Genomic DNA, 25,914 nt, shown 5'->3' with positions numbered 1-25,914 from the left:
TCAAACAAAACTTCTAATATGAACGAGGTAATATAAACTTCTAATATGAAGGAGCAGTGGTTAACGGTGGGTACGCCCACGGAGGTGATGATGTGCATATGAAAGTACAGATTTTCCTTAAGACGTACAGTGTATAAAATATTTAATCGTTTGAATCTGGCCGTAGGTCGGGGGTATTGTGCGGGTAAGAGGCTCACGGTGCCCAGCAGCTCCTTTCCTGCTCGGCGCTGGAGCCCAGAGCAGCTGCTCTGTGCGCCGGGGTGTTTGTGAGCGGAGGGTTTCTCTCCGGAAGGTGTCAGGGTCGTTCTTCTGCTCTGGCTGCCTCGCAGCTCCCCTGCAGCGGTAACCGGAGGGACACGGCAGCAGGACCCGGCCGCGTTGCGCACTGTAACGTTTAGCGTCCGGCCTTGACGAGCATGGGAGCGGGAGCGTTGTTTTAGTAAGACCAGCGCTGGGCACAGGGTGCAGGAGGCGCGAGGGGGCTGCGGCCGGAGCCGGGCGGTGTGGGCGGCGCTGCTGCAGGGATGGGGGCCCGTGCGCGCCCCGGTCCCTGCCCTGCGGCTGAGGGCGAGAGCTCCGGCTTGCCCCTACCCCTACCCCTGCCCCTGCCCCCGCGGCCGGGTCCGGGCGCCCCCGTCGGTGCCCACCCGGCTGTAGGAGTGGGGGAGCGGTTGGGAGAGGCCAGCGCGCAGCCGCCGGGCCCTGGCCCCGCCCCGCGCAGCCGCCCCCAGCGGGGGAGCCCCGCCCCCCGTGTCCTAGCGACGGGGACGCGGCGGCTGCGGGACCCTCACCTGCCCCGAGCCGCCGGTGCCGGCGCCATGAGCGGCCCGCAGGCAGGGTGAGTGCGGCGGGACGGGGCCGGGGCCGGGGCCGGGGCTGGGCGCGGAGCTCCAGTGCGGGGGATGGCGGAGGGGGGGTGGTTCACCGGTGACCGCAGGGCTGGCTGTCCGTGTGCTGCGGGAGCGGCGGGGCCCGGGCGCCCTGACGGCGGCCCGCGCGGGACTGGAGGCACCGCAGAGAGACCCTCAGGGACCGGCCGCGGCTGTGCCCCGGCTCTGGTCCCGGCCCGGGTCCGCGGGGGTGAGTTCCAGAGCACCAAGAGATGGGAGTCAGGGACACCGGGCATCCGCGGAGCTCCATCCGTGACACAGCCCGTTCAGCGGGCGATGCGCCGGGTGAAGAAGCGGTGCTGGAGCGCGCCCGCGGCCCTGCAGCACAGCAGCAGCACAGGAGCCCTCCAGCCCCGTGTGGGCAGTGTCAGGACTGGAACCTGCAGTGGGAGTTGATTGTTTAAAAAGGTTTGAAAATCTCTTTTATGAAAATACCTTCTGTGAAGAGTTATGGGGGCCTCTTTTGTGAAGAAATCCGTAGACCTCCAAACAAAATCCAAGCTTGCTCTTGGAAGATGGTCTCACTGTAGTCACCATGTAAAGCACTTCTGGACACTGGATGGTGTTAATCTGGTTTTGGGAAGACACGTGTGCTGTGACTGATGGGATTCACTGCACAGATGTGCCAGGAATGCTCCAGCCTGCACAGGCACAGAAGACAGTCACTGTGACAAGCTAACAAGGACCTTGCAGTGGTCTCACTGCAGCCAGCCAGGGCCGATGGGTTCCTTCCTGCACATGTTCAAGCAGACACAGAATGTGGTTTCAGGAGACCATGGCCTCTCCCTCCCTTAGTTATCACCGAGTGAAACTGTACATGTGATAAGGGTCCTGTGGGCTTGGAATGAGCCAATTGGTTATTGTTAGACTCCAAAGCCCCATCTAGATTCCAAGTCGCCTGCAGACATCAGTGTTTGGCTCAGCAGCTGTGTTCTGGAGTGGCTCCTCACAAGCACTGTGTCAGTTGTTGAGGTTAATACCCGCAGAAGCCGGAGCTGTGAAGTCCAGGGGTGGTGCAGGATTTGTGCTGAAGGGTGCAGTGAAGACAGCAGCAGCCCTCTGAATGCCTGCACTGGTGAGTGGGTGACACGATCCCAAACTCAGTGATGGAATTGAACCATCCTTTCATTCCTCAGCCCATGCTGGGCCATTCCCAGCCAGGATTCACACAGTCCTTACCGCCAGGATTTAACGCCAAGTCCCAGTTCTGCAGAAGACTACTTTTCCCCCTCTGCGGACCCTGACAGGAGCTTATTTGGACATGGGCTATGGCTCACGGTGGCTGAAGAGCTTTGGACAAGGGCCTGTAGGGACAGGACAAGGGGAATGGCTTTAACCTGCTAGGGGAGAGACTAGCGTTCTCCAGGCTGAACAAGCCTGGCTCTCTCAGCCTTTCCCCACAGGAGGGGTGCTCCAGCCCTCCGATCACTTCTGTGGCCTACCCCGGACCCTGTCCAACAGGTCCATGTCTTTTCTCTACCCAGGACTCCAGAGCTGGATATAGTACTCCAAGGGGGGTCTCACCAGAGCAGAGGGCCAGAAGTCTCCAGAGGGACGTGGGACAAGCCCATGTGTAGTGCCAATATGACCCACTCCCAGAGTTCTTCCCAATGGTTTAATGGGCCTTAGTTCAGGCCCAGAACATTTCCTTGTTCCCTCCAATACCCATCTGAACTTTGAATTTAACTCAGCCTTTTTGAGAACCAGCCTGTTCATAATTCACATGAAACCAATGCATGTCAAGAGGCATCTTTGAATTTAAAGTTGCTGCATTGCTGTGCTCAGGTGGAAGCTGCATTTTAACTAGTTATATGGTCTGTGAAGTACGAGATGGAAGGCAGTAAATGAGGAGGAACTGGGTTGAGTTTCTCCTTTGCCTCCGTACGCGATTGACGGTGATACTATAAGTCAATACTTGGCACAGTTGATGTAATCTGGTTGTTTCAAATGCAAATGCAAAGAGTGGGTTAGAAAAGTGACGTAGAACAGTTGCTACAGCACGAGTGTTTAATCAACATGTGCAATGGGGTGAGCTGGACTGTTTGTGTAAGGTTTAATTTAGTGCTGGTAGGCAACCTGTGAGATTACTGTGAAGCCCCAGGCAGAATTCCTGCAAATCCATGACCCCTTCTATTTATTTTTTAATTGTTCTTTCTTCCCTTGAGCACGCTTTTTGGATTACTCCATTGGAAGGTACGTAACAGAGGTACAGTGGCATTGAATGTAAGGCCAAAAGAAACAAGAGATCAGCCCCTTGTTGTATGATTAAAACCTTATGCCTGGAGAGCCTGGGGCTCGGCTGAACGTGTCAGGCACCATATGTCTGAGAGCGTACGTTTCACAAATATGAATGGATTTAGTGTATCAAAAACTTGACCTCACTTACTGCCACTTCCGGACACTTTAGGTCAAAACTAAGTGTTCATGGCCAGGTTGGAACCTGCTCTGGTGGAAGGTGTCCCTGACCATGGCAGGGGGTTGGAACTGGATGAGCTTTAAAGTCTCTTCAACCCAAACCGTTCCATGACTCTGTGATTCTCTGGTCTCTGGAGGTGCCTTCCAGCCCAAGTTATTCCTACAGGTCTCCGCAGGAGCTGCTGTGTCTGTCACCAGTGCAGAAGGGCAGGATGGAGCACAGGCTGTGTGCTGGGGCAGGGTGCTGGTGGGCAGCACACTTGGGTATCCGGCAGGGCCCGTGCCAGGAAGCCAGTCTGTGCTGCTGGACTCAGCCAGGAATCGTGTGCCAGGACCTGTGTGGCACAATGGAGACCTGCCGAGGGTCAGCTTATTGCCAGTGTTGGAGGAGACCTCCAGGGCTGGGCTTTCTGGACCCTGTGCCTTGGCAGTGGTCGCTGTTTCTGATATGAAGCTTCCAGATGCATAAGGTGTTGCTTTTACATAATGCAATGGGTATTTATCTGACAAAACACTGGGATTCATCAAGACAGTGTTTTGTGCAGCACACTTTTGGGTAGGTCTTTATAACTTAAACAGTTATAATTTGGCTGTCAAGGGCTTTATATGCGTCTGCATTGATTTTATTTCAGATATCTTGCAACCTACAACAGCCTTACAGACAAACACCTGGTTGGGTATTTCAACAACACCAGGATAAGACGGCATCTTCAGAGATCGGGACTGGTGAGATTGAAAAGTTCCCTTTTATGAGGAAAAAAAAGAATAGAATAAGGAAAAGCATGCTCTGTTATACCGTTGCACCGGTCAGGCCATGGGTGGTTCTGTTGTTGGTTTGTTAGAGGGATGTGTTGTCCCTGGTGCCAGTTTGACCAGCCAGCCAAGCACATGGCATTATGCTGTGCCAGACCAAAGCCACACAGTCACGCCAGGGCTGGGGCCGGGTTTGTTCAATCAAAGCATTTCCCAGCGCATCCTCACCCACTGCTGGCCAGGGCAGTGGTGCACAAGGCTGTCAGGACACCAGGGTCCCAGGGCCACCTGGGGTTGTGAAGCTGCTGGCACGTGGGTCCTGGTGGGTGATGGTTGCACACTGGAAGCAGTGTGCTAACAGTCGGTTTGGAGGCCATACTCCATAGGATACCACACTAGGCTTCCACTGCACCTTCTGCAATGCAACCCGTATCATGCATATTTGTGGGAAGCTGGGAGCAGCAGGTGGCATGAACTGAAGATGCATTTAAATGCTGGAGAGCCTCCAGCTTCTGCTCAGCAAAGCAGCTTCTGCAGGTTAGGACATAAAGCACTGTATCACTGCATGGTTATGGCATGTGGTAATCTTGTATTGCACATCCAGACAGAAGAAGGTATTTCATGGAGAGGTTTGGATAAATTCAGAATGTTTTTATGGCTTTGCTGCATATTTCTTTTTGGTCATTGGAGTTTGCCTCTGCAACACCTTTCCATTTGCAGATACGCAGAATTGTCTTGATTCTCTCAGGTTCGTTACACTGTGAAATCAATCTAAGCACCTTTGACTCTATTAGATCTTTAAAGAGCTTCAGTTTTATTTTCCAAAAGTGCTTCACGGAAAGCTGAAGGGCTTGGTAAAAGTGAACCATTTCTAACAGTAGCTGTGCACTCCTGGGTGTGACGGTTCAGCACAGGCAGTGCAACCCCCGCACAGCAGGAAGACAGGCATTCAGTTCCCCTCCACTGACTCGGGCAATGGCCCATGAAGAGTAAGGCTGAGTCCTGCCTGCTGCTGCCGCTCTCTTCATGTGCCTGCTGGGGTCCATGGGGCGGAGGAAAGCCCAGCTCTGTGCTGGGAGGTGAGGTCCAGCCCACTGCAGAAGCAGAGGTGGTGTCTACGTGGAAAGAGAAAGATGTCTTTGTGGGGAATTGCACTGTGTTAAATACATGCTTTATTCTGCCTTTAGTTACATTACTCTTTAGTTACATTACATTACTCTGCCTTTTAGTTACATTATATTTGTTTGTGGCAGATCTCAAGGAGTGGAAGAATAATCCCTGAGAAGGAATACCGGCTAAATGCTCTGAGGAGGGATCACCAGAGATACGTACAGGAGTGCCTGGCTCGTGCCATATTTCACAAGGTCCTTGACATAGAGGTCTGTGTTTTCAGGGATGTGTCAGCCTCCACCTGCTTCCCCGCTGACAGCCAGTGGCTGTTAACTCATACTGAACTGTTTGCCATAGCTGGGTTGTCGTGCTCCCCTGAGAGGCTCTTTCTTGATGGGAATAAGCACAGTCTTTGTGCTTGATGTCCCCCACATGAAACCTTCACTGGCCTGTAACTATTAAACCATAGTGACACTAGAGCATACACTGTCCTGGCTCACTTAGTGTTGGTTGGCAGTCATCACATTATGGGATGATATTCACAGGGATTGTTCGCTTAAAAAATTGTTGTCAAAATGAAATAGTTGGATAAGAGTGATCCTGGATAAGACAGTTACGTATGTTAGCCACGTACAAAATTCAGCACGTTCCTATTATGTGACAAGAAAGGAGTTGGTCCCTACAACCTTACAAATGCTCTGTTGTTCCCTTGCCAATGTTAACATACTCAGGTGGAATGCAAATGCACTGAATCAGTAGTAGTTTTATAGTAGGACTCAATGAGGGTGATGACCAGGGAGCAGGCAAGTGATAAGCAGAACAGAAGCAAGTGTTTCTACGTTCATTTTCATCTCATAATACCCATTAATGAGATTTCTCTTTCTCTTACATTGATAGCGCCATCATCAGCGGGAAATAAAGCAGCAGCTTGAAAGTTCTGCGAGGAAGGAGAGGGTGCAGAAGGTCAAGGTAAGGCTTGAGTGCTCCTGAGTGCGGATGGGACACGGTGCTCTTGTCCTGTGGTAAATAACAGCCACGAGTCAGGCCAGAGATTCACTGTGCCAAGTCTTTTATCCCTGATGTGAGTGGAAAAAGTGCAAGAACTGGGGAGATAGAGGATGATCCTTTTTCTATCCAGCAGTTCAGGAACTTCTCTTCTTTCACCTAATTCCTTTTGAATCTACTTACTATTTGGTTCTGCAGTGTCCTTGCCTGTGGAATTTAATGATGAGTTGTATGAAATGGTACTCCCTTGCCTTTGTGCACAGTTATTAGTGTATCTGCTGTCTGACAGTTCTGGTTGATGCTCCATTGTTCTTGTTATGAAAAAAATTAATAACTGTTCTCCTTTTCCAAGGCATGTGTGGTTTCACATACCTTTTTCATATTCCTTCTCAGTTTTCCAAGCTGAAGACCCTCAGCCTGTTGACTCTTTCATACATGAGCCTTTCAGGCCTCTCATTACTGTGTCACTTTTACCTTTTCTAGTTCTACTGTTTCTGTTTTGAAATGGGGAACCAGACCACAATGAATAATACAAGACACGTGTAGCGGTTCTGGTAATTCTAGACACAATGAGCACTGAGCTCATGTTTTCAGTCCTTTGCCTCTCAACATGATATTTAGCAGAACCTGAATGTGAATAATGAAGAATAGCTTCAGAAGTCTTCACTTTGGTGTCATGTAGGTAGGGCTTGATTCTGTAGTTGGTAGAGGCATGGAAATCCCACAGAGGTCAATGGCTCTTCTCCCAAGTGTCTGTATGAGTCACTTGGACTCATATGGGGAAATTTGTTCTCATCTTGGCTGAAATACACACAACACCTTATTTCTCTATCAGGATCCTGCATGCATTGAGAAGAATGCATGGAGAACCCAGCTGCTGCTATGAGCACTTGAAAACCAATGTCAAATCTTCTTAATTTTAAATAATACATTTCTGAGCAATTCATCAGGTAAAGAAAGGGAAAGATTTTAATGAAAGCCACTAGTGATTGTGGTAATTGCAAAGGCACTGACTGCACTGCTGCTGGTAGAGAGTCACTGCAGTGGAGGCAGCAATCAAAGCACTCTGCCAAGGGGTGCTGGACTTGGATATCTTGGGAACATAAACCAAAACGTCCTTCACTAAGAAGTGTAAGGGAGATGCCTGCAGATCCGTGATCTGTGTCTTTGCTGTGGTGCCACACTGGGAGCAGGAACCTGGCTGGAATTAGCAGTGTAACTTAATTCTCACCTCATACATTCAGTCAATTGGTCTGAGTAGCTCATCTAAAATGAAAGGAGAAAAGCCGGTGACTGAGCAGGGGAGGACAGACAGAGCTATCTGTTTCCAGAAGGGCAGTCAGCCCAGTGTGGGGCTTTTGAGGAGAAAACGTAGGAAGGGGCAAGAGCCAGAGCAAGGTAGTGGCAGGTGCATTCACCTTGAAGAGACCTTCACCCAAACCAAGAGTTCAGGGATACAGAGAAACAGGCAGATGGCTTGAGTCTGGGGGGATCAGCAGCTGCAGAGGGCTGCAGGGAAATGAATTGGAGGTGGGAGCAATTCTTTTCCTTTGTCTCTCTCTTATTCTCCGCATGATTTCTTTTCCCTCCTTAAGCAGGTATTGCATCGGGCCCAGACAAGCTGATCTCACAGCTCTCCATTGAAGGACAGACAGAAGGCAGGCTCAGACACTGCTGTTAGGGTACATAGTACCTCAGAGATGTAAATTTCTGTTCTTTTAGATGGAGCAGTTCAGAAGATCAGTGGAAGGTGTCAACCCTATGCACTTCCCGCATCCACCACTTGCTCCAAGATATCATTATGGGCTCCATCCTTTTGTGGCTGAAGAACCAGCTGGTCACTCACAACTGGTAAGTTTTCCCGCTGATCCATGTGCTATAGGTACACACAGTTGGAAGCGTGCAGGTATACCTGGGCCATCTCTGCTTCTAGAGCACTGACAGCACTGGTTTTTCCAGATTAGGGCCTCGTTCTTTACCACTTGAGGCTGATTTCCTCTTTGCAAGATTGTGCCATTAAAGAGGAATCTCAAGAAGCTGATGTTGCAGGAATGACACATCAGAACCTTGGAAAAAAACAGCTTTGCTTTGTGATAATTCTGCTTTAACCTTTCCCTTTTTTCAGCATTGCCACCCTAGGTCAGGCCAGTGTCAGTACTTCAGGTGTTGTCAACGAATGCTGGGCTATGGGGAAGTTTACACATGGTGTAAGATCCTGAGAGCAATGTTTTTTTTTCAGAAAACAGAGCTGAAGGAGTGAAGTAAGACTAAAGCTCACTCCAAAGCAAGGCTGTACTTTGGAGCTCTGGCTCAGAAGCCTCTTGCTGTCTGTTAACAGGCAGAGAAGGAATGTTGATATACCCTTGAATATAATGATACTGAAGTCTAAGGTGAAAGTTCACTTTTAACTGGTTTCCCTTTCAATAATGATAATTGGTGCAGAATGAAGAGAGGTTTTCAGTCCTGACTGACCTTCCCCTCTCCACACAGAGGGCACCTGGACACTGTGATTACAGTGGTGGACATCCTCCTCCTCATCACCAGTCCAAGGAGCCTGACTTTTCTATGGTGGTGAGTTAACTCAGCCAAACAGCATTTCAGTTACAGCATTTGAACTCTGAAGGTATTCTGAAGGGGATACAAGGAAGAGATGAAATAAAAAAGCCGGAAAAATCCTGAACATTGAACAAACCCAGGCATGCTTGTGTCATGCATTCTGTCAGTGTCCGTGTGCTGAAGTCACCGAGACAGGCACACCATTACAGCTTCTGTGAGTTCATTCTGTTCACATCAGGGCTGCACTGTGAAGAGCCAGTAGCAAACCCTGTATTTATAGCTAAGAGTTAATTTGGATGCTCCAGTTTTTGGATGCTCAGAGATGTCTGAAGGGGTCTGGCTCTTTGGGGACAGCCTAGAAAAGGTCTGTTCCTGAAGGTACTTGAGAGTCACTCATCCCTTCCCAAGATCTTGTTGTTGCTGTCTTTGTTTTCCCTCTCAGCTGCTGCTCTGCACTGGAAACTGCACTGAGGTTTCACGGCTGTTTCCTTTTTCCTTTTCCAGACTTCCTGGCGACCCAACACAGCTCCAGGGAACATGCAGCACCCCCCTCGCCTCCAGCAGCTTCGCAGCGGCGCTGCAGAGGGGTCTCTACCAAAGACTTCAAGCTCTAGCCACAGGTGCCACGTGCTGAGATGTGTCAAGCAGTTTGTCACCAGGGTGAGGCCACATTTCATTCTGAAAATGACCTAATGCTGGCGACAGCTTTATAATACTGCTTTGGTGCTGCAGTTCTGCTGCCAGCAGCGTGCCTTCCCAATGGCAGTCAACTTTCCTTTAAACCCTCCTTTTTAACCTCCCCTTAGTTTTCATGGCATTGTCCTACTGGCCTAATGCCCAGTGCTTGATCACAGTGAGGAAAAATGTGGTGACTTCTTATAGCGTAAAATCTCTCTGCATGCAGAATTTTCCCCCTCTACATAGACTTTCTGTTGCGTAGAGAGGGAGGCACATGATTAACATCAGTGACTCAGGAATATTTTCACACAGTCCTACAAGTTTTCATTCTCATCTACAGCTGTAAAGTAGGCAAAAATCCTTTCTTTCTTTTGCCATTCCTCCTCCTAAGGAAACCGGTGGGTTCAGAGAATGAGAGCTTGGTGGAGTAGCCAGATGTGATCTCAATGTGCACACAGCTACTTTCAGCTGAGATTTGGCCTTGTCTTCTGGTCTAGAAAAAACATTCTTTAGTTGGCTTTGTGTTAGGGATTCTGTGGGACTCAAGGGTTTTGGAAGGAGCCTGTGACCTGGAGCCACTGACTGGCAGACACTGTATAGATAGTTCCTATTCTGCCATGCATTTGCCCTGTATTGCGATGATCATGATTCTTTCTCCAAGAATTTGCTGTCACTGTCTCTGTGTACTCAAATTATGGGCGATTTAAACAGCTTCTTTAGTGCCCACTACTGACAAGGCAGCTGAGTCAGTCACAGATTGTGAAGGTGATGCAGAGCTCAGATACAGAGCATGCAGCACTTGCACTGGAGATGTCTTGCCTTTCAGCTCCTCTGTTTGTATTTTGTCCTGAAGGATGACTAAACCTCCACCACAAACGGGAAAGGGGCGTTTTGAACCACATCTTGGATAATTGATGCCAGATGATGTTGCTGGAAGATTCTGGCTGCCTTGGAGTTTGGGTGCTGAGAGAACACTGCAGTGCTGTGGAGTTGTGCAGTCTTCTGTCTACTTGTGGGCAGGACTCTGCACGGTTACAAGCAGTACATGGTTTATGATGTTATATATATATCATCATAGGATGATGGTATATATATATATATGTATGAAATCATAGAATCATAGACTAGTTTGGGTTGGAAGGGACCTTCAAAGGTCATCTAGTACAACCCCCCTGCAATAAGCAGGGACATCTTCAACTAGATATACATCATATATATGAGGGTGACATTTTCAAGCCATCTGCCTGTCGCCTTGCTAATTAGAAGGAAGGGTTTTAGCCCAGAAATGTTTTCATGAACAAAACTGCAGGCACCAAGTGAAAGAATTGTTCTAGAAAGATGTGTGTTACTAAATGTAAAGAGCACTCTGAGCATGGGTGGTGCACTGTGCTCAGTACCTATTTAATCTGGGTAAATGTTTTGCAGCAGGAGAGGAATGGGTCAAGACTTCTGAATTCAGTGAAGTGTGTGACTGGTGTATCCCCATATCAACTCCCTGCCATCAACAACTATGTGGTGCCAGTGCCACCTCCTCGCCTGCAAAAAAGGGGCCTAAATGCAGAGAGGAATGGGATGCCCAGAGGGAGACAATTTCATCTTGCCACTGCACCCAGTGATGCAGAGCAGCCTCCAAAGAAGGTAAGTTATCTCTCACTGCTTTTCTGTTAATGTAGAGGCATATTACCTTCCTCATTGGTGTATTTGCCCAGTGCTGAAAGATGTGTGTAACTAGTTTGCATAAATATTCACTGAATTTTTGAAAGGAAAAGTATTTATAACTATTAAAATATCTAACTGCCAGCCATCTCCCTCTACTAAAACATTTGGTGTTTTCATCAGTGGAGGGGTGAAAGGGTGCTTGAACAAAACCTCTTACTTAACCCTTCCATTTTAGTCAATCTGGTTCTGCTCTGACCATATTGGTACCAGAACTTCAGAGGGGTATAGGAAATGCCTTCCATGTATGAAGACTCCATCTGTTGCACTATATCTCCACACAGTGTTGATACCTGTAAAGGCAACTGTTGGGAACCCAGGACTGGGAGGGACGACGTGGGTCATTAACGCGGTCCTGACATTTTGGGCAATTCACTGCAGTGGATTTTCAGTTCAAAACCTTTTCCTGCCCTTCAGCACGTTACAAACCACTTCCCAGTTGAAGCAGCTCAAGGCCTGTGCTGCAGATGGGAAGCCCCCCGTGTATGCGGCACGTACTCCTCTGTGCTCACCTGTGTCAGAGCTGGAGCCTGATGCACTCTCTGTGTCCTTCCCGCTGCAGCCCGCTGGAGGCTTCCCCAGGTCCCCGCTCCGCAGCAACGCCTGCGTTACCATGATCTTCCTGGGAAAAAGCGTGCATTTATCTCACGATGATGCTGATTGCAGGGATGAAATCAAAGTCTATCAGCAGCATTGTGGAGGAGAGAACCTCTGTGTCTACAAAGGCAGGCTGATGGCAGGAGGTAAGGATGGGCAATCAGACTGCTCGTATTGATGCTGGCAACATCCTTTTTTGGGGGCTAGAATACTGATGCGGTATCAAACTGATTTCAGCTGAGCTCAGTCAAGATCTGTGCTTCCAGGGGTTTTTGTACCATCTGCCTTCACACTACATCTGGATCTACTGTTTCATGATTGAAACTGAGGTTACTTTTTCAGATTCTGGTGGAAGGAATTTAGAGAACTGATTTAAAATGCTCTAGCTTAGAATAATTTTGTATAAAGATGTACAGTTAATAATGTAAATAATTGTAGCATTGAACTGTCCTTAAGGAGGGGTTTTTTATAATACATCCATGGATATTGCTTATTATTCCACAAAGAAAAGTATGTAGTAGGAGCCCAATTCCCATCTCTTCTATGTGAGTTCCATCACACCAGTAGAAGGTGAATTGTGTTCTGGGAAATTGGGAAGACGAAATGGCTGGGAGATTTTCACTTATAGAGAAGAGTGATTCCACAGGCTGTACCCCTCATTCCAGCTACAGGACCCTCTGAGTCTGTGTTTGCACTTTCATTGGGTGTGGAAGATGGTGCATCGACGGGGCACCTCTGCTGTGGAGACAGGAGAGAGGGCTAGTGGGAAGGGTCCCTACCCATGGCTGGTAGGGATGATGATGGGTTGATGATGAGCTTTAAGGTACCTTCCAACCCAGACCATTCCAGGAGTTTATGGTTCTTTGAGGCCTGAACAATCTGTGCACAATGTGCACCCTCCTAAGTCAAGAGTTCACCTTGTTGAGGTGGGAGCTCTGGTGTCTGTTCCACTGTAGCAGTGAGTGGCCAAACTGGGGACGTATTTGCTTGTCCCAGATGTGTCTAGCTTGGTTCTCTGGGTTGGAAAGAGACAAGGCTGCTGTGTAAGGAGGAGGCAGAGTTTTATCAACTACTTAATGCAGCTGAGAACAGTGTACCTGACCTCAGAGGGCTGGGTACTTTAGTGGTGGTGCAGGTGAGATAAAACCATTGCAGTGCTGACAGTATGGTAGAATCCCAGACTGGTTTGTGTAGGAAGGGAGCTTAAAGCTCATCCAGTTCCAACCTCCTGCCATGGGCAGGGACACCTTCCACTAGAGCAGCTTGGTCCAAGACCTGTCCAAGTAAGTCCCAGTATAGCACAACCTTTTTCTCTGAACCTTTTCTGTGATTACAGAGACCTTTCAGTTCATCTCAAAGAGGCACCGTGGTTTCCCATTCAGCCTCACCTTTTTCCTCAATGGGATACAAGTGGACAGGTTGAGCTGCTGCTGTGAGTACAAGCATCAGAAACGTTCCAGGCTGGGAGGCAAACATGGGTCCTTCGCAATTCTCCACGTGGAGGGAGCATCTCCTTGCTACAGGTACGGAGATGAATGCACTTTGCTCACAAGAACTCAGCAGCCCAGTTTTCAGAGAGTTTATCGCTTGTTTCCTCTGTTTTTTTCTATCTGGCACCTCAGAGCTCTGTAGAACCTGTCTCTTTCTCAGTGCTCCTTGAAAGCACAATGGAGCTTATCCCTCAGGGTCTCACAGCCCAGGATGCCACCAAAGCCATCTGCCTCTGTGCAGTCACCCTGTAGAGCAGCAGAGCAGTGGGCAGGGGCTGCACTGGGTCTGTCAGCTTGCACAGCCTCAAGCCTTCTCTATTGTGCCATATTATTTTTGACTCCAGTCTAACACTGAACATGATTTGTGTAGATGTATTACTTAGTATGTTCAAAGCAGTGAAAACAACCCGAGTTCAGAACGGACACAGTGCCTCCAGAGCTCAGGAAATGCCCAAATCTCTGTTTCTGTCTGATTTCTGGAAAGATTTGAGTTGAATTTTCTGAATTAATGTAGTCTCCAGAAACTGGATAATTTCCTTCTGAGTTGCCCCCATTTCCTGTCCCACCTCCCCTCTTATACTTAGCGATACCTCTGTTTTCCTGTCTCTTGTCTTGTCCAGCCAACCCTATCTGGTGACTAAAGCCCATCTCCGTTAACTACATTCTCCCTGTGCATGACAGCTATTTTCACATCTTCAGATCAAATGCACTAGTATTTGTTTCTGCTTCAAATATGACACCACATCCACACATTAGATACCCGCTCTGATTCTCAGCAAAGATGCCAGCTGATCTGCCCTGTTGGGTTCAGGCTTTAGTTCACAAAGAGGTGATGCCGCAGTGATTTCTACACTGATGCTGTGGTCCTTGCACTGAGAGTTTTGTGCTGGCCTAGGTCCAGCAGAACTCCATCAGTATCTTCGAGGTCCCTGAACAAAATACCAGGAATGAATAACTACAAGGCAGGACTCTTCAGAAATTGTCAGGTTTACATTTTATGCCCTCACTCAGAACTAAAACATTTCTGGACTGGATGACTGTGGGGTGTTTCACAGTAGTTCATCAACAGCTGGAATGTGAGCAGAGTTGCAGTCAGGGAAAGGAAAGGAAAAACGGTTTAAGACACAGTTGTTGTCTGTGAGGAAAATATGGTTTTCCAGAGAGACTTGAAAGTGAGACAGAGTCACTGTCTCACTCCAGAGAGACAGTGAAAGTTCCAGTTTCAGCTTCATCCTCTGTTTGCTGATCTGAGTCTCTGTACTACATCCAGCATGATGTCCTGGCACCCATGGGTGCTGTAGGGTGGCTCTTGGTGTCTGCAGTTAATATTAATCAGGATTAGGGACTCTGGTCTCTTGTATGAGCCTCCTAACTTATAAGACACAAAGGCTGTCACTCCATTTTATACAGGAGGAGCAGTCTCAACAGGTCATCCAAAATGCTTTGTTTTCCAGCTATTTGGGTTGCTGTTACATAGGCAAAACAGAACAGAAACTGCAGATAACTCAGTTTCAATTTCCCTCTTCCCCTGCAGGCATTAGACCCAGCAGACAAATAAAACCCCCCAAACAGTCTTATCCACAAAACCTGAGTTCCTGCTTTATGGGTATTACAGCAGGGTCTGAGTCTAGCATGTCTGACTCAGAGCTTGTCTGCCTTTCCCAGTGGTTCTATCTTTATACTTGGTGTAGCTTGAAATCACTAGATGATCTTAAGGTCCTTTCCAACCCTAATTATTCTATGATTCTATGACACTTTGCCTTTAATCTATTTATACTTTAGTTGTCTTCTCCTTCAAGAAGGGCTGCATCTGTGTTAGTGGAGCTCCTGAGGGTCTCAGGGTGCTTCTCCAAGTGGGTTGTTACCCCTGCTGTGTAAGGGGCAGTACAGAGGCACCAGGTTTCACTGTTGGCAGTGGCTGAACAGTTCACTGCATCTGCTGCCCTCCCATCCTTCACAGAAAGAAAAGCATGATATTTACTGTTTTTTTATAGGTGCATTATTGCAATGGGTCTGGACAAAGAGCCATCCCCCCCCAAGAGGAAGGTGAAGGAGGACCATGAGGAAAAGTATGTGGGTTTCTGGGGAGATGGAGCCTATAGTGAGCCAAGCAAAAGCCGTGTTGAGCAGAAATCAAGAAGAAATTCAGTGTTAGTCATCCTGCCAAGTCATGAAGCAACTGTGGAAACTGCTGGGGGTGAAATGAAGACCAAACGGGAGTATGGAAAAGAAGAAATGAAAAAGTCAGCTGATAGTGAGAGGGAAGATGGTCAGGAAGACACCATTAAAAATGGTACAGTATTCCAAAACACAAGCAAGGGGTGACAAATGGGAGAGGGTGACTCTGGAGAAGGCATGGGACTGCGTGCCTCCAGCTTTGCCTGAGGCATCCTCTCTTAGGATGCCTCATGTGTGAGAAATGGGGTGATGCCATGTCTGGGCAATGAAACTTGTGGGGTTCCTTTGGGCCAAGCATCAGGCCGAGAAGGTTTTGCAGAGCCAGGAAGGAGGGTCTGTGGGGCTGAAACGGGAGCCTGAGGTGTGAGAAAGCAGAAGGCACATGGGGCATGGTGAGGGAGGAGATGGCAGCTGGTGGAGGATGCATGGAGCGGAAGGGAGGGCTGGGGCTGGGTGGGCTCCGAACGGAGACGGACATCAGTGAACGGAGACGGTGGCCACGGGGGCAGGAGGTGGAAGAGCCTTGTGCTGCGGGTGGGGATGGGCTGTGGAGGGAGGAGGCCGGGTGCTCCGGCGGAGCAGCAGCGTCAGCGCGATGGAGCTCCCGATGGAGCCCTTCGGTCTCCCTCCTGCCCATGGGCAGGGGGCAGGGCCTTGCTCACCGGGGCTCCTCCAGCCCTTTCTCTCCCGCACTGCCCCAGGCACCATGGGCACGGCCCCAGCCTCCAGCAGCTCATCCCTGTGCCCCAGCTCTGCAGCTCACCTCTCGCCTTCCCTGCTCCCCTTGCAGTGCTGCTGTGCAGCGTCCTCATTATTCCCTGCGGATGTGTGTCTTTAATCGAGCCTTTCTCCCTCAGGAGGTGGGCTTCTTTCTCAGTTACCCGCAGAGGTCTCGCTCCCAGCAGGGCAGCTGGAATCTCAATTGATTTTTGATACAGAGATAAATGTTATTCCCGTAATTCTCGTTGCCTGGGTAATGGTTTATTTGACTGATTGGTTCTGCATCCGGTACTCTTCATCTCTGTCCTCGGCATTCTGTCACTCCCGTACTGAAAAGCTGCGATGGAACAAGAGCAGTGAGCAATAAGCTCTGCGCAGTGAGGCTTTGTGGCAGAGGAACAGCTGGTGGCAGCACTGTAGCACTCCTGCGCTGTTGGGGTCCCTGCTGCATGCAGTGTGCTGGTGGCGGCAGTGACGATCCTGGGTTTCAATGGCACCAAACATCTCTGTGCATTCCAACAGCACAGCCTGGCCTGGGAGTAGAAGGGCTCTCCAGTGCAAGTGCATGGACAGCCCTTGTCTGTAGACCTGAGCAAAGGGAAGGTGTCTATCAGATGTCGCACCTTGCCGGGCCAGTAGTAGCCTGGTATGAAACCCAGACCTGCTGGTGTAAAACTGCCCTAAGCTTCATCTGTACTTTACCTGGGACCTGAAGAGTGTGTTGGAACAGTGTGATACAGGCTGTTCCTCTGCAGCAGCCTTTGGCTGGGTTTAATAAATTCATTTAGTTTGTATGCCTCTTCTTTGCTAATTAACCATGTGAACCCATGATCATCTTCCTGGACACGACAATTTATTACCCTTCCCCAGCTTTCTCTAGTGCTTGTATTCTTTTTTCATCACAAGTTTCTCTCCTGTAATGAGACTGTCTTGCATTCTATTTCTGAGTTTGCCCAGCACTTAATTTTCCCAGCCCTTCCAGTGACTAATGAGTGTGTTTGGTTTGGGTTTAATGTACTAATCATACTTGGTGCCATTCAGTAGCTTTACTGCACTTTTGCTGCTCTACCTATGAAGAACATGATGCTTTTTTATGATAACACGCTCCTACGATTCCTGTCTGTGGTCTTAGATTTTCTCGTGGCTTTAAAAGGACTGAGCAAATGCAAAGGCAAGGGGGCATTAATGAAGTTCCACTGCTTGAAAAGAACTTTAGTTGTGAAGTTCTTTTCCTGTCTCACACTGTGATTCTTTTATTTTAGAGTATGATGAAGATTTTGAAGCAGATGAGGAAGTTAATGAAGAGGGACAGACCAATGATCAAATGAATGGGATGTCAAAGTCACCCTCAGATGATAAAAACCATAATTTAGACTATGAAAATGAGAGCAAAACCTCATCACAGAAAGCACTGCAGACCTCTGACAGCGAGGAGGATGAAAGTGATGGGTATTCCGACAGCAGCTCTGAGGATGATGAACAAGGTTAGTGTTTTTTGTAACGAGGCTTGGAGAAGCCGACCTGATGTATATCCAGTACATCTGTTGATAGGAAAACCCATGCAATTCCTATGGAATTGGTAAAAGATAACTGTTTTATCTCTTACTAATTCTACCTTCTGTCACTGACATACAGCCAAACCCAGTGGCAGGGTGTGTGTGTGGCAGCTCACAGCAGGCTTTGCTGAACTAGTTAGAAATGGAGATGGAGCCAGTCAGCAAATTAGCTCTAAACACTTGAGCGAGTGAGCACTGTTTCTCAAGGTGAATGGAAACACTACTTTCACATTTGTGTTTGTGGGTGAGTTAAGCAGAGGTGATCCAGCTGCTTGTGACAAGGTTGCAGCTGCAAGAAAGGTCCAGGCTTTTTACAGGAAGTACAAAATCCACCAGAGTGTGAAATCAGGTTTGAAAGATCCTGGTTTATAAAACCAATCACTGCCGTGGCCCCAGAGAGTCTTGGTTTTTGTTCTCTCTGATCACTCGTGAGCTGTGAACAGTCAGTGAGCTCTGCTTCCACTGTCACTTTTGGAGAAAGGGGGCAGAGGAGCTGCCCTTACCTCATTATCCCTGCTCTTTGCTGAGGCTGTAGGAAGAGACAGGTAATGCTCTGACTTGGCATTCGGTATTTTGTGTAAGGAGCAGTTACCAAATAACAGGTGGGGAGCCAGGGGGGCTTTTAGAAGTCTAAACATGCCAGTACAATAAGTAATGAGAGACGCATGGATTAGGAGCTAAGGATACTGATGGAAGAGCCTTTATGTTATGTTGTGAATGGATCTGTTCTGTGCTCGGAGCTGCGTGACTGCTCCTCATGGGTGTAAAACACTGTCAACAAGAGGAGCAGTGCTTCCAACATTTATCTTCTCAGGACAGGAAGCCTGAAGGGAGCTCCTGAGTCCTTATTTACTACTGGTAAAAGGTAGACTGTAAGATCAGATAGGGATGGTTTAAGGTCACTGCAAGCTTTGTGAGACATTTCAGATCATTAAAGCTTTGGATTTCTAGGGACTTTGCATTTAAGTTTGAAGGCCAGGATGATCTTTTGTTCTGGATTAAGTGATTAATGTTCCAAGAGGTTTCTGTGCTCGGGGTGGTAGAAGTATCCAGAAACCAGTTGGTATCTACTTCTTGGTGCTTGCACAGAATGTGTTACAGCCAGTAAAGAGTGGAACCCAAACTGGTGCAGGGTGTTTCCTTCTGAATAGTGTAGGAAAGGTTCATCATCTCCCAGAGGTCTATTTGCTGTTACCTGGTGGCACTGAGTCCTCATCTAGTTTTATCCAGATTCTTTAAAGAAAATAAGCTTTTCACATTGTTTCCCTCTGGGCAGTGATACCTTGAACACAAATCCCAGGAGTTTTCATTCCTCTTTCCTATCTGTTGATCTTTTATATTTCCTCTTTGTAATGAAATCTTTCTCCTGTTGTTTTCTGCCATAGCTCAGAAGAGATAGAGAGATAAAAAAGGTGGGGGCTTTTCCCAATGGAGCTGTACCAGTAAATCTATAAAAACTAAGGGTTTCTTGGTAATTCTGAGGACAAGAAGATTTTTCCATTTGGATGGAGGACTCTTGCTCTCTAGAAATAGTTTACATGGAAATATTTCAAGCAACTTCCGTAGCAACTTCTAGTTCCATTGTTGGGACTCAAGAACCTATTTGAAAACTTTTCTGAGTCACATTTTAGGGGTGCTTTTGGAGTGTATTTCTGTGTGATTGATGGTTCTAATCTGGTTCATTTCTGTTGTCAGAAAAAAACATGCTAAATAGCTTTGACTTTAACCCTTTGATACATCTGGGCAGTGTTCTTCTATTACCCTTACTGGAGTTTTGCCACAATACCCTCAGATGGTGCGATTCAGAGGCTGATACCAGATGAGTGTCTGTCCCTTTGTGCACAGCAAAGGGAACTAGTGGCCAATGAAGGCAGATGTAGTGACAAATGCTACACCAAAGTTCTGTTTGCTGTTTCTAGGTGGGAGGCCTGTGCACTCTCTCTCATCCGTCAGCACCCAGTACAGCAGCGAAGATGACTCTCGTGCTGAAACAATGAAAGATGATGTTGAGGGCAAAGAGGAGCATAACGATGAAAGGGCATCTAATAACACAGCACATGAACAGTTTGGAAATGAGAATGGGGAGAATAAACTGCACAGAGTGGAGGAAAATCAGGAAACTTCTGTACTGGAAGAGGAAGGGATAGATGGAGCACAAAAGGCAAAACCAGATCTAACAGCAAGGGGAGACAATGGAATTTTTCATGAAAATACAACAGCAGTACAGCATAAAAGTCCTGAAGTTAACAGGGAACTCGACGAGGCTGCGTCAGTCCAAAGTGACACAGGGGAAGATGAGGAGAACACCAGTACTGGGAGAGGTGATGGGGAAGAAGGTGTTCTAGTGCGTTTGGAAAGCAGTGTGACAGAAGTGGAGGACAGCAATGATGAGGATCCTCGCAGTGACGAAGGAGGAGGTGAGTACAGTCCCTGCCACAACTGTGAGTGACTGGTGCATACAAGGGTTGCTGTGTTTAGCTTTGTACTCCTTCGTGGTGCAGCATGGGGAATGCCACTGCTGAACTGGTTTCAAGCTTCTGCAATGCTCTGTGCTGCTGTGAGATAAATAACCACCCAGAATGTCGCCTGGGTTATTGGTTCTTTTCTAGTGTTGCCAATGTAACCCAATCTGTGTGCCAACTGGAGGACAGTTTATACTGTCAAAATGCTAGCTCAAAAATAACACTAAAAATTACCCTGGGAATCTTGGTGCAGCAGATGAAGGCTAGACTGTCAGTTGATCCGTGGTTGTGCTGCTTCACTCTGGCATGGACTTATTGGCAAGGAGTAAATCTATCAGTTGTGACACCTTGTTTCTACTGTTGACAAAATGGGCATTGTGCAGTTTCAACCTTACCTTCCAGGGAAACTTCATGGGCAGTTAATAAGAGGTTTGCCACATGAGCAAGGTTTGCATTATCATATCTGGGGAATAAGAAAAAATGTGAGCCTTGCTTTGCAATGCCATCCAAGTCATGGGGAAATGTGTTGGATACTGTTAAATGAGGCAGAACAGCATCTGTGCTGGTGCTGACATAAGGGACAGCCACAGGCCATGGTAGATGGAATTTCCAGTTGTCTTTCTGTGTGCTGGGTTTGCAGTGGAATGTAGAATGCTTTTCCTTTATGTCACAGCAGGTTTTGGCTCTGTTTCTATGGCTGTTTACAGCATTGCATCCAAGGTAGCTGTGTGTGGAATAAACAGTTTGACTGCTGGTGCTTAATGCTTGGCAAGTCCATTGCTGCTGGGTTACTTTGTCTTGTGCATTACTCTTGCTTTGCTATGCAATCAGAATTGAGACAGTGACAGTAACACACTAGTCACTGAAGAGTGCTGAAGTCTTCAAAGAAGTTTGCTTCTGGAACCCTTCTCTTCCCTTGTGGGAAAGAAACTTCAGTCTCAGCACCTTTTCCTCTAGGCTCAGATGAGTTGGGTGAGGACTGCTGAAGGAGAAGGAACTTTAAAAACCTGGAGGACAGAGATTGTGCTGTAGTAGAAAACCAAGGAAAGACCCATCGGATGTGCCAGGCTGGTAATCTGGCACTGAGTTAGCCAAGAGAATAGTGTTGTTCTTTGGTGGCATGAATTCCTTTGTGCTCACATCAAGCACTCATGGTTCCATGGCTCTAGGTTTAAACAGAGATCCCCTATCGCATACAGATAGTCTGAATGTAACAGAATTCACTTCTTGATCAAGTCCTGCATCATCTCTGCTGCCAGGAGACTACCTGAGACTCAGGGACAGTGCAGATCAAGAGAGGGCAAGAAAAGTCATTGACTCATGACAGCTGCAGACAGGAACATCTTCCTAAGTTGCAGATAGATTTTTCCCTGTCTACATGAAGTTTGTCTAGGTAAATTTTATAGTAAATAAAGAGTTGCCAAGAAACTGTGTGGAGAGCAGTGAAAGGAAAAGATAACACTTTTTGAGGTATAATGGGCCTGCTAAAGAAATACGGTGGGGTAATAAAGGCAATATGGGAATCCTGGCTTATCCCAGGCACTTTGCACAGTGGCTGCCGTGATATTCTAATGCAAAATGTAGGGAGATCTAATGAGGGTGCTGAGGCGCTGGCACAGGGTGCCCAGAGAAGCTGTGGCTGCCCCATCCCTGGCAGTGTTCAAGGCCAGGCTGGACACAGGGGCTTGGAGCAAGCTGCTCTAGTGGAAGGTGTCCCTGCCCGTGGCAGGGGTTGGAGCTGTAGGAGCTGTAAGGTCCCTTCCAACCCAAACCAGTCTGGGATTCTGTGATGCTAGGAAACGCCTGATGGTTACACCTCCCACTACTCCAGCCCTGCAACAGGCTGAGATTAGCAGCCCCTGGAGATACCAGGGTCAAAAGAGCTCAGCCCTTTACTGGGAGCGCAGAACTGGTTCTCAGTCTGCTCTTGGGCCTCCCTCACTTTTTCACATGAACTTCCCTGTGGGACTGGTCATTCCCATCAGCCTCCATTGAGATGAGATGGGTACGGTGCTGTTCTGGCTTTGCCCCTGCAAGACCCATCGTGCTCTGCTCGTGACAGGGTTTCTCACAGCCAGTGCTGTCATTAACAGTGCAGAACGTGTTCAGCAGAGAAAACTGCGTGTGTGAAGAAAGCAAAAGGTTGAAAGTGCTCCTCTGGGTGCTCTTCTGGGTGGCTCCTGGGCAGCCCAGTGCCCAGCATGACAGCTCTGTCAGGAGCATAGACATAGCTGGGACAGCCCCTGCTGCGTGTTCTGGTCCTGCTGCGTGTTCTGGTCCTGCTGCGCTCCTTGTGACAAGGAGCTGCTGATCCTAAGAGAGAAGTGCTGTGAGCAGTGCTTGTCACCCTGCCGGGGCCCTGAACCCTGACGTGTCACCCCCCTTTGGTAGAGGTTGCACAGGCAGTGACTGCAGAGCATGCAGCTGCCCTAGAGCCAGAGCAGCAAATGTGCACCGCACCTGGCAAAGCACCGGCTGGGAGGACGTGCTGCCTGTACCCTGCGGCAGGCAGCCAAGGGGTGTCCTGGAGCTGAAAGCTTCTTGTCTGCCCTGAATGACTGGAGCAGGATGCGCACGACTGCAGAGACCGCGTCAGGATCCCAGGAGGAACCTTATGAACCTCCCTGCTGAGCTTCCATGGCTCCTTACTGCTTCCCCCCAGTGAAGGGGGAGAGCAGGGAGTGAAGCTGCCGCTGCCCTTTGGGAGCTGTGGCCCAGGCAACTGGGGGCTTGTGCTGCCTTGTGGTCCCCAGGCTGAAGTGGTTGTTTGGAAATGTGCTCACAGTTCTGTTCAGAAGGGTGGTGCATGCAGGGTGCTGATGGGGTAGGACCAATGAGTGTAAGCATGAAGTACGAGGAACCACAGGAGGAGGAGGAAGAGAAAATAGACACAAAATTGAAAACAAGAAGAATAATGCCATAGGCAAGGGTGGGTGGAAAACCAGAATCAGCAGGGGAGGAAGAAACAGCCCCATAGGAAAAAGCGGAGAGGTGGGGAAAAGGTGAGAGCAGAGAGTGTGCATGGGAAGAGGGAGGCAGGGATGTGGGAAGAGAAGAGTGCTGTTTCTGGGAAGATCGTTGGTGAAGATACTGAAAAGTGTCTGTGTTCTCACTGAGCCTGGAGAAGAACTTGTCTTCTAGAAACATCTAGAAACCAGGACACGGAAGAAGTGTCCCTGCAGCTCTTCTGCTGTGTAGATGAAGCTGGGAAGTGTACTCCATGTCACCTGCAGTAATAAGATCTGAAATGTTGTGATTGTCTCCTCTAAGACCTGAACCCTGGGCTTGACTGAAGTCTCAAGTACAAGCAGTTCGCTGAGTTTCTCCCTTTTGGACAAGGACTTGGCTGTTCTGTATTTGGAATGTATGAGCACCGGCACCATCCTGGCAGCAACAGGGATTACACAGGTCTCACACTGACAGCCACAACACAAACCAAGGCAGGAGCTGTTGCAGAGATGCACCTGAAGGGCTGCAGTTCCTCGTGGGCACAGCCGGCAGTAAAACCAGAAGCAAGGTTTGGTTTTATGCTGCCAGTCAATGTCAGTAGCAACCTTGGAAGTGATCTGTGTGAGAGGCTAAGCCAGTAACTGCAACAGGAAAGGAAAGATACAGAAAGCTGGTAGAACTTGGAGGGAGAAGCCTGTCTGCTGGAGGGGAGAGCTCCTGGGAGAGGTTTGGGAGGGACTGGACTGTGTATGTAGCTGGAACACTGCTCATAGAGAGCTTGTTCAGTTTTTCTATCTTGAAAGCCACTTGCATAATCCTCCAGCAAGGCATAAGCAAGAGTGGGAGGGATTTTACTTCAGCAAAGCATTTGACACAGTTTCCCACAGCATCCTCACAGCTAAATTGAGGAAGTGTGGACTGGATGATCAGGTAGTGAGGTGGACTGCGAACTGGCTGAAGGAGAGAAGCCAGAGAGTTGTAGTCTATGGGGCTGAGTCTAGTTGGAGGCCTGTAACTAGTGGAGTGCCTCAAGGGTCAGTACTGGGACCGGTATTATTTAATATATTCATCAACGATTTAGATGAGGGAATTGAGTGTACTATCAGCAAGTTTGCTGATGACACTAAGCTGGGAGGAGTGGCTGACACGCCAGAAGGCTGTGCTGCCATCCAGCGAGACCTGGACAGGCTGGAGAGTTGGGCAGGGAATAACTTGATGAAATATAACAAGGGAAAGTGTAGAGTCCTGCATCTGGGCAGGAACAACCCCAGGTTCCAGTATAGGTTGGGAAACGACCTGTTAGAGAGCAGTGTAGGGGAGAGGGACCTGGGGGTCCTAGTGGACGACAGGATGACCATGAGCCAACACTGTGCCCTTGTGGCTAAGAAGGCCAATGGCATCCTGGGGTGTATTAGAAGGGGGGTGGTTAGTAGGTCGAGAGAGGTCCTCCTTCCCCTCTACTCTGCCCTGGTGAGACCCCATCTGGAATATTGTGTCCAGCTCTGGGCCCCTCAGTTCAAGAAGGACAGGGAGCTGCTGGAGAGAGTCCAGCGAAGGGCAACAAAGATGATTAGGGGAGTGGAGCATCTCCCTTATGAGGAAAGACTGAGGGAGCTGGGTCTCTATAGTTTGGAGAAGAGGAGACTGAGGGGTGACCTTGTAAGTGTCTATAAATATATAAAGGGGGAGTGTCACGAGGACGGAGCCAGGCTCTACTCAGTGGCAAACAATGATAGGACAAGGGGTAATGGGTACAAACTGGAACACAAGAGGTTCCACTTAAACTTGAGAAGAAACTTCTTCTCAGTGAGGGTGACGGAACACTGGAACAGGCTGCCCAGGGAGGTTGTGGAGTCTCCTTCCCTGGAGACATTCAAAACCCGCCTGGACACATTCCTGTGTAACACTATCTAGGTGTTCGTGCTCCGGCAGGGGGATTGGACTAGATGATCTTTCGAGGTCCCTTCCAATCTCTAGCCTACTGTGATACTGTGATACTGTGGATGCAGTCTTAACAATAACGTTGAACATGTGACTTGGCTGTGAAGGCTCATTGCATGTACAGAGCACAATAATTCCCACTTAGCTGCAGCTAAGCACAAGTCTTTGGTCACTTGTGTTAGTTTGAGGGATTGGGGAATCCTCAGAACTGCAGTTGGGAGCTTAATATAGCATTTTAAAACCATGTTCATAAACCAATAATGATTTTATATCTATAAACCAATGCTGTTGCTTGAGTGTTGACCAGCCTCAGAGCAAAGCAACCTCGCTGTCTGTGAAATGTGCAAGGTTGCTGCTCTGTGCATCAGTGGAGCTCCTGCGTGGCTCTTCCCTTGCATTCTGAGTGGTTGTCTGCTTTTGGGTTTACTCTTTTATTTAACTGTAATTACCTTCCTGCTGGTGAGGGCTCACACGGCTCCGGTCGGGCCGGCCCCAGCATTCCAGCTCTGGGGTCAGCTGAGATTGCTGAGTGACTTCCATGCTCCTCTTGCTTTTTAACAGTTTCTCTTGCTTGCTTTCTTGTAACCCTGTGCCAGTTTTTGATGATTGCAAACCAGCCCAGGCGGAGGTGGCAAAGGCAGTTGGAAATGATCACCATGTGAATTCCGAACCTGAACCTGGTGATTCCCATGTGGATGAGGAAGAAGAGCACGTAACAAGTGCAGAGCATGGTGACAGTGAAGGTGAGGTCAGCTGTCCATTGGGGATGTGAATTAAATCTTATTCATCTGAAGTCTCTTTATAGAAGCGTTTGCCTTTTCTTTCCTAGGCTCCAGACCCTCCTTGTGCTCTTTCCTTACTTGTGTACAATGGGGTGATGCCTAGCTACCTTCTGTAC

General features: G+C 48.5%; 1 protein-coding gene across 1 annotated transcript in view; it reads left to right on the top strand.

The window, feature by feature from the left end:
* Positions 1-746: 746 nt before the first annotated feature.
* ERICH3 (glutamate rich 3) overlaps positions 747-25,914 on the top strand; it is a 28,745-nt gene continuing 3,577 nt past the window's right edge. The window contains exons 1-14 of the mRNA XM_061469598.1: positions 747-838; positions 3,938-4,031; positions 5,312-5,437; positions 6,066-6,137; positions 7,896-8,024; positions 8,664-8,744; positions 9,234-9,389; positions 10,833-11,045; positions 11,686-11,866; positions 13,057-13,243; positions 15,205-15,503; positions 17,371-17,592; positions 19,584-20,081; positions 25,613-25,759. Of these exons, the coding sequence (XP_061325582.1) occupies positions 819-838; positions 3,938-4,031; positions 5,312-5,437; positions 6,066-6,137; positions 7,896-8,024; positions 8,664-8,744; positions 9,234-9,389; positions 10,833-11,045; positions 11,686-11,866; positions 13,057-13,243; positions 15,205-15,503; positions 17,371-17,592; positions 19,584-20,081; positions 25,613-25,759 (2,425 nt within the window). The 5' untranslated portion in view covers positions 747-818. The remainder of the gene's footprint in view (positions 839-3,937; positions 4,032-5,311; positions 5,438-6,065; positions 6,138-7,895; positions 8,025-8,663; positions 8,745-9,233; positions 9,390-10,832; positions 11,046-11,685; positions 11,867-13,056; positions 13,244-15,204; positions 15,504-17,370; positions 17,593-19,583; positions 20,082-25,612; positions 25,760-25,914) is intronic.

The sequence above is a fragment of the Pezoporus flaviventris genome, unplaced genomic scaffold (genome assembly GCF_033815535.1).
Source record: "Pezoporus flaviventris isolate CSIRO_AGI_PZ_B2104156 unplaced genomic scaffold, CSIRO_AGI_Pfla_v1 ptg000059l, whole genome shotgun sequence".
NCBI lineage: Eukaryota > Metazoa > Chordata > Aves > Psittaciformes > Psittacidae > Pezoporus > Pezoporus flaviventris.
This window is presented reverse-complemented; position numbering and strand designations above follow the sequence as displayed.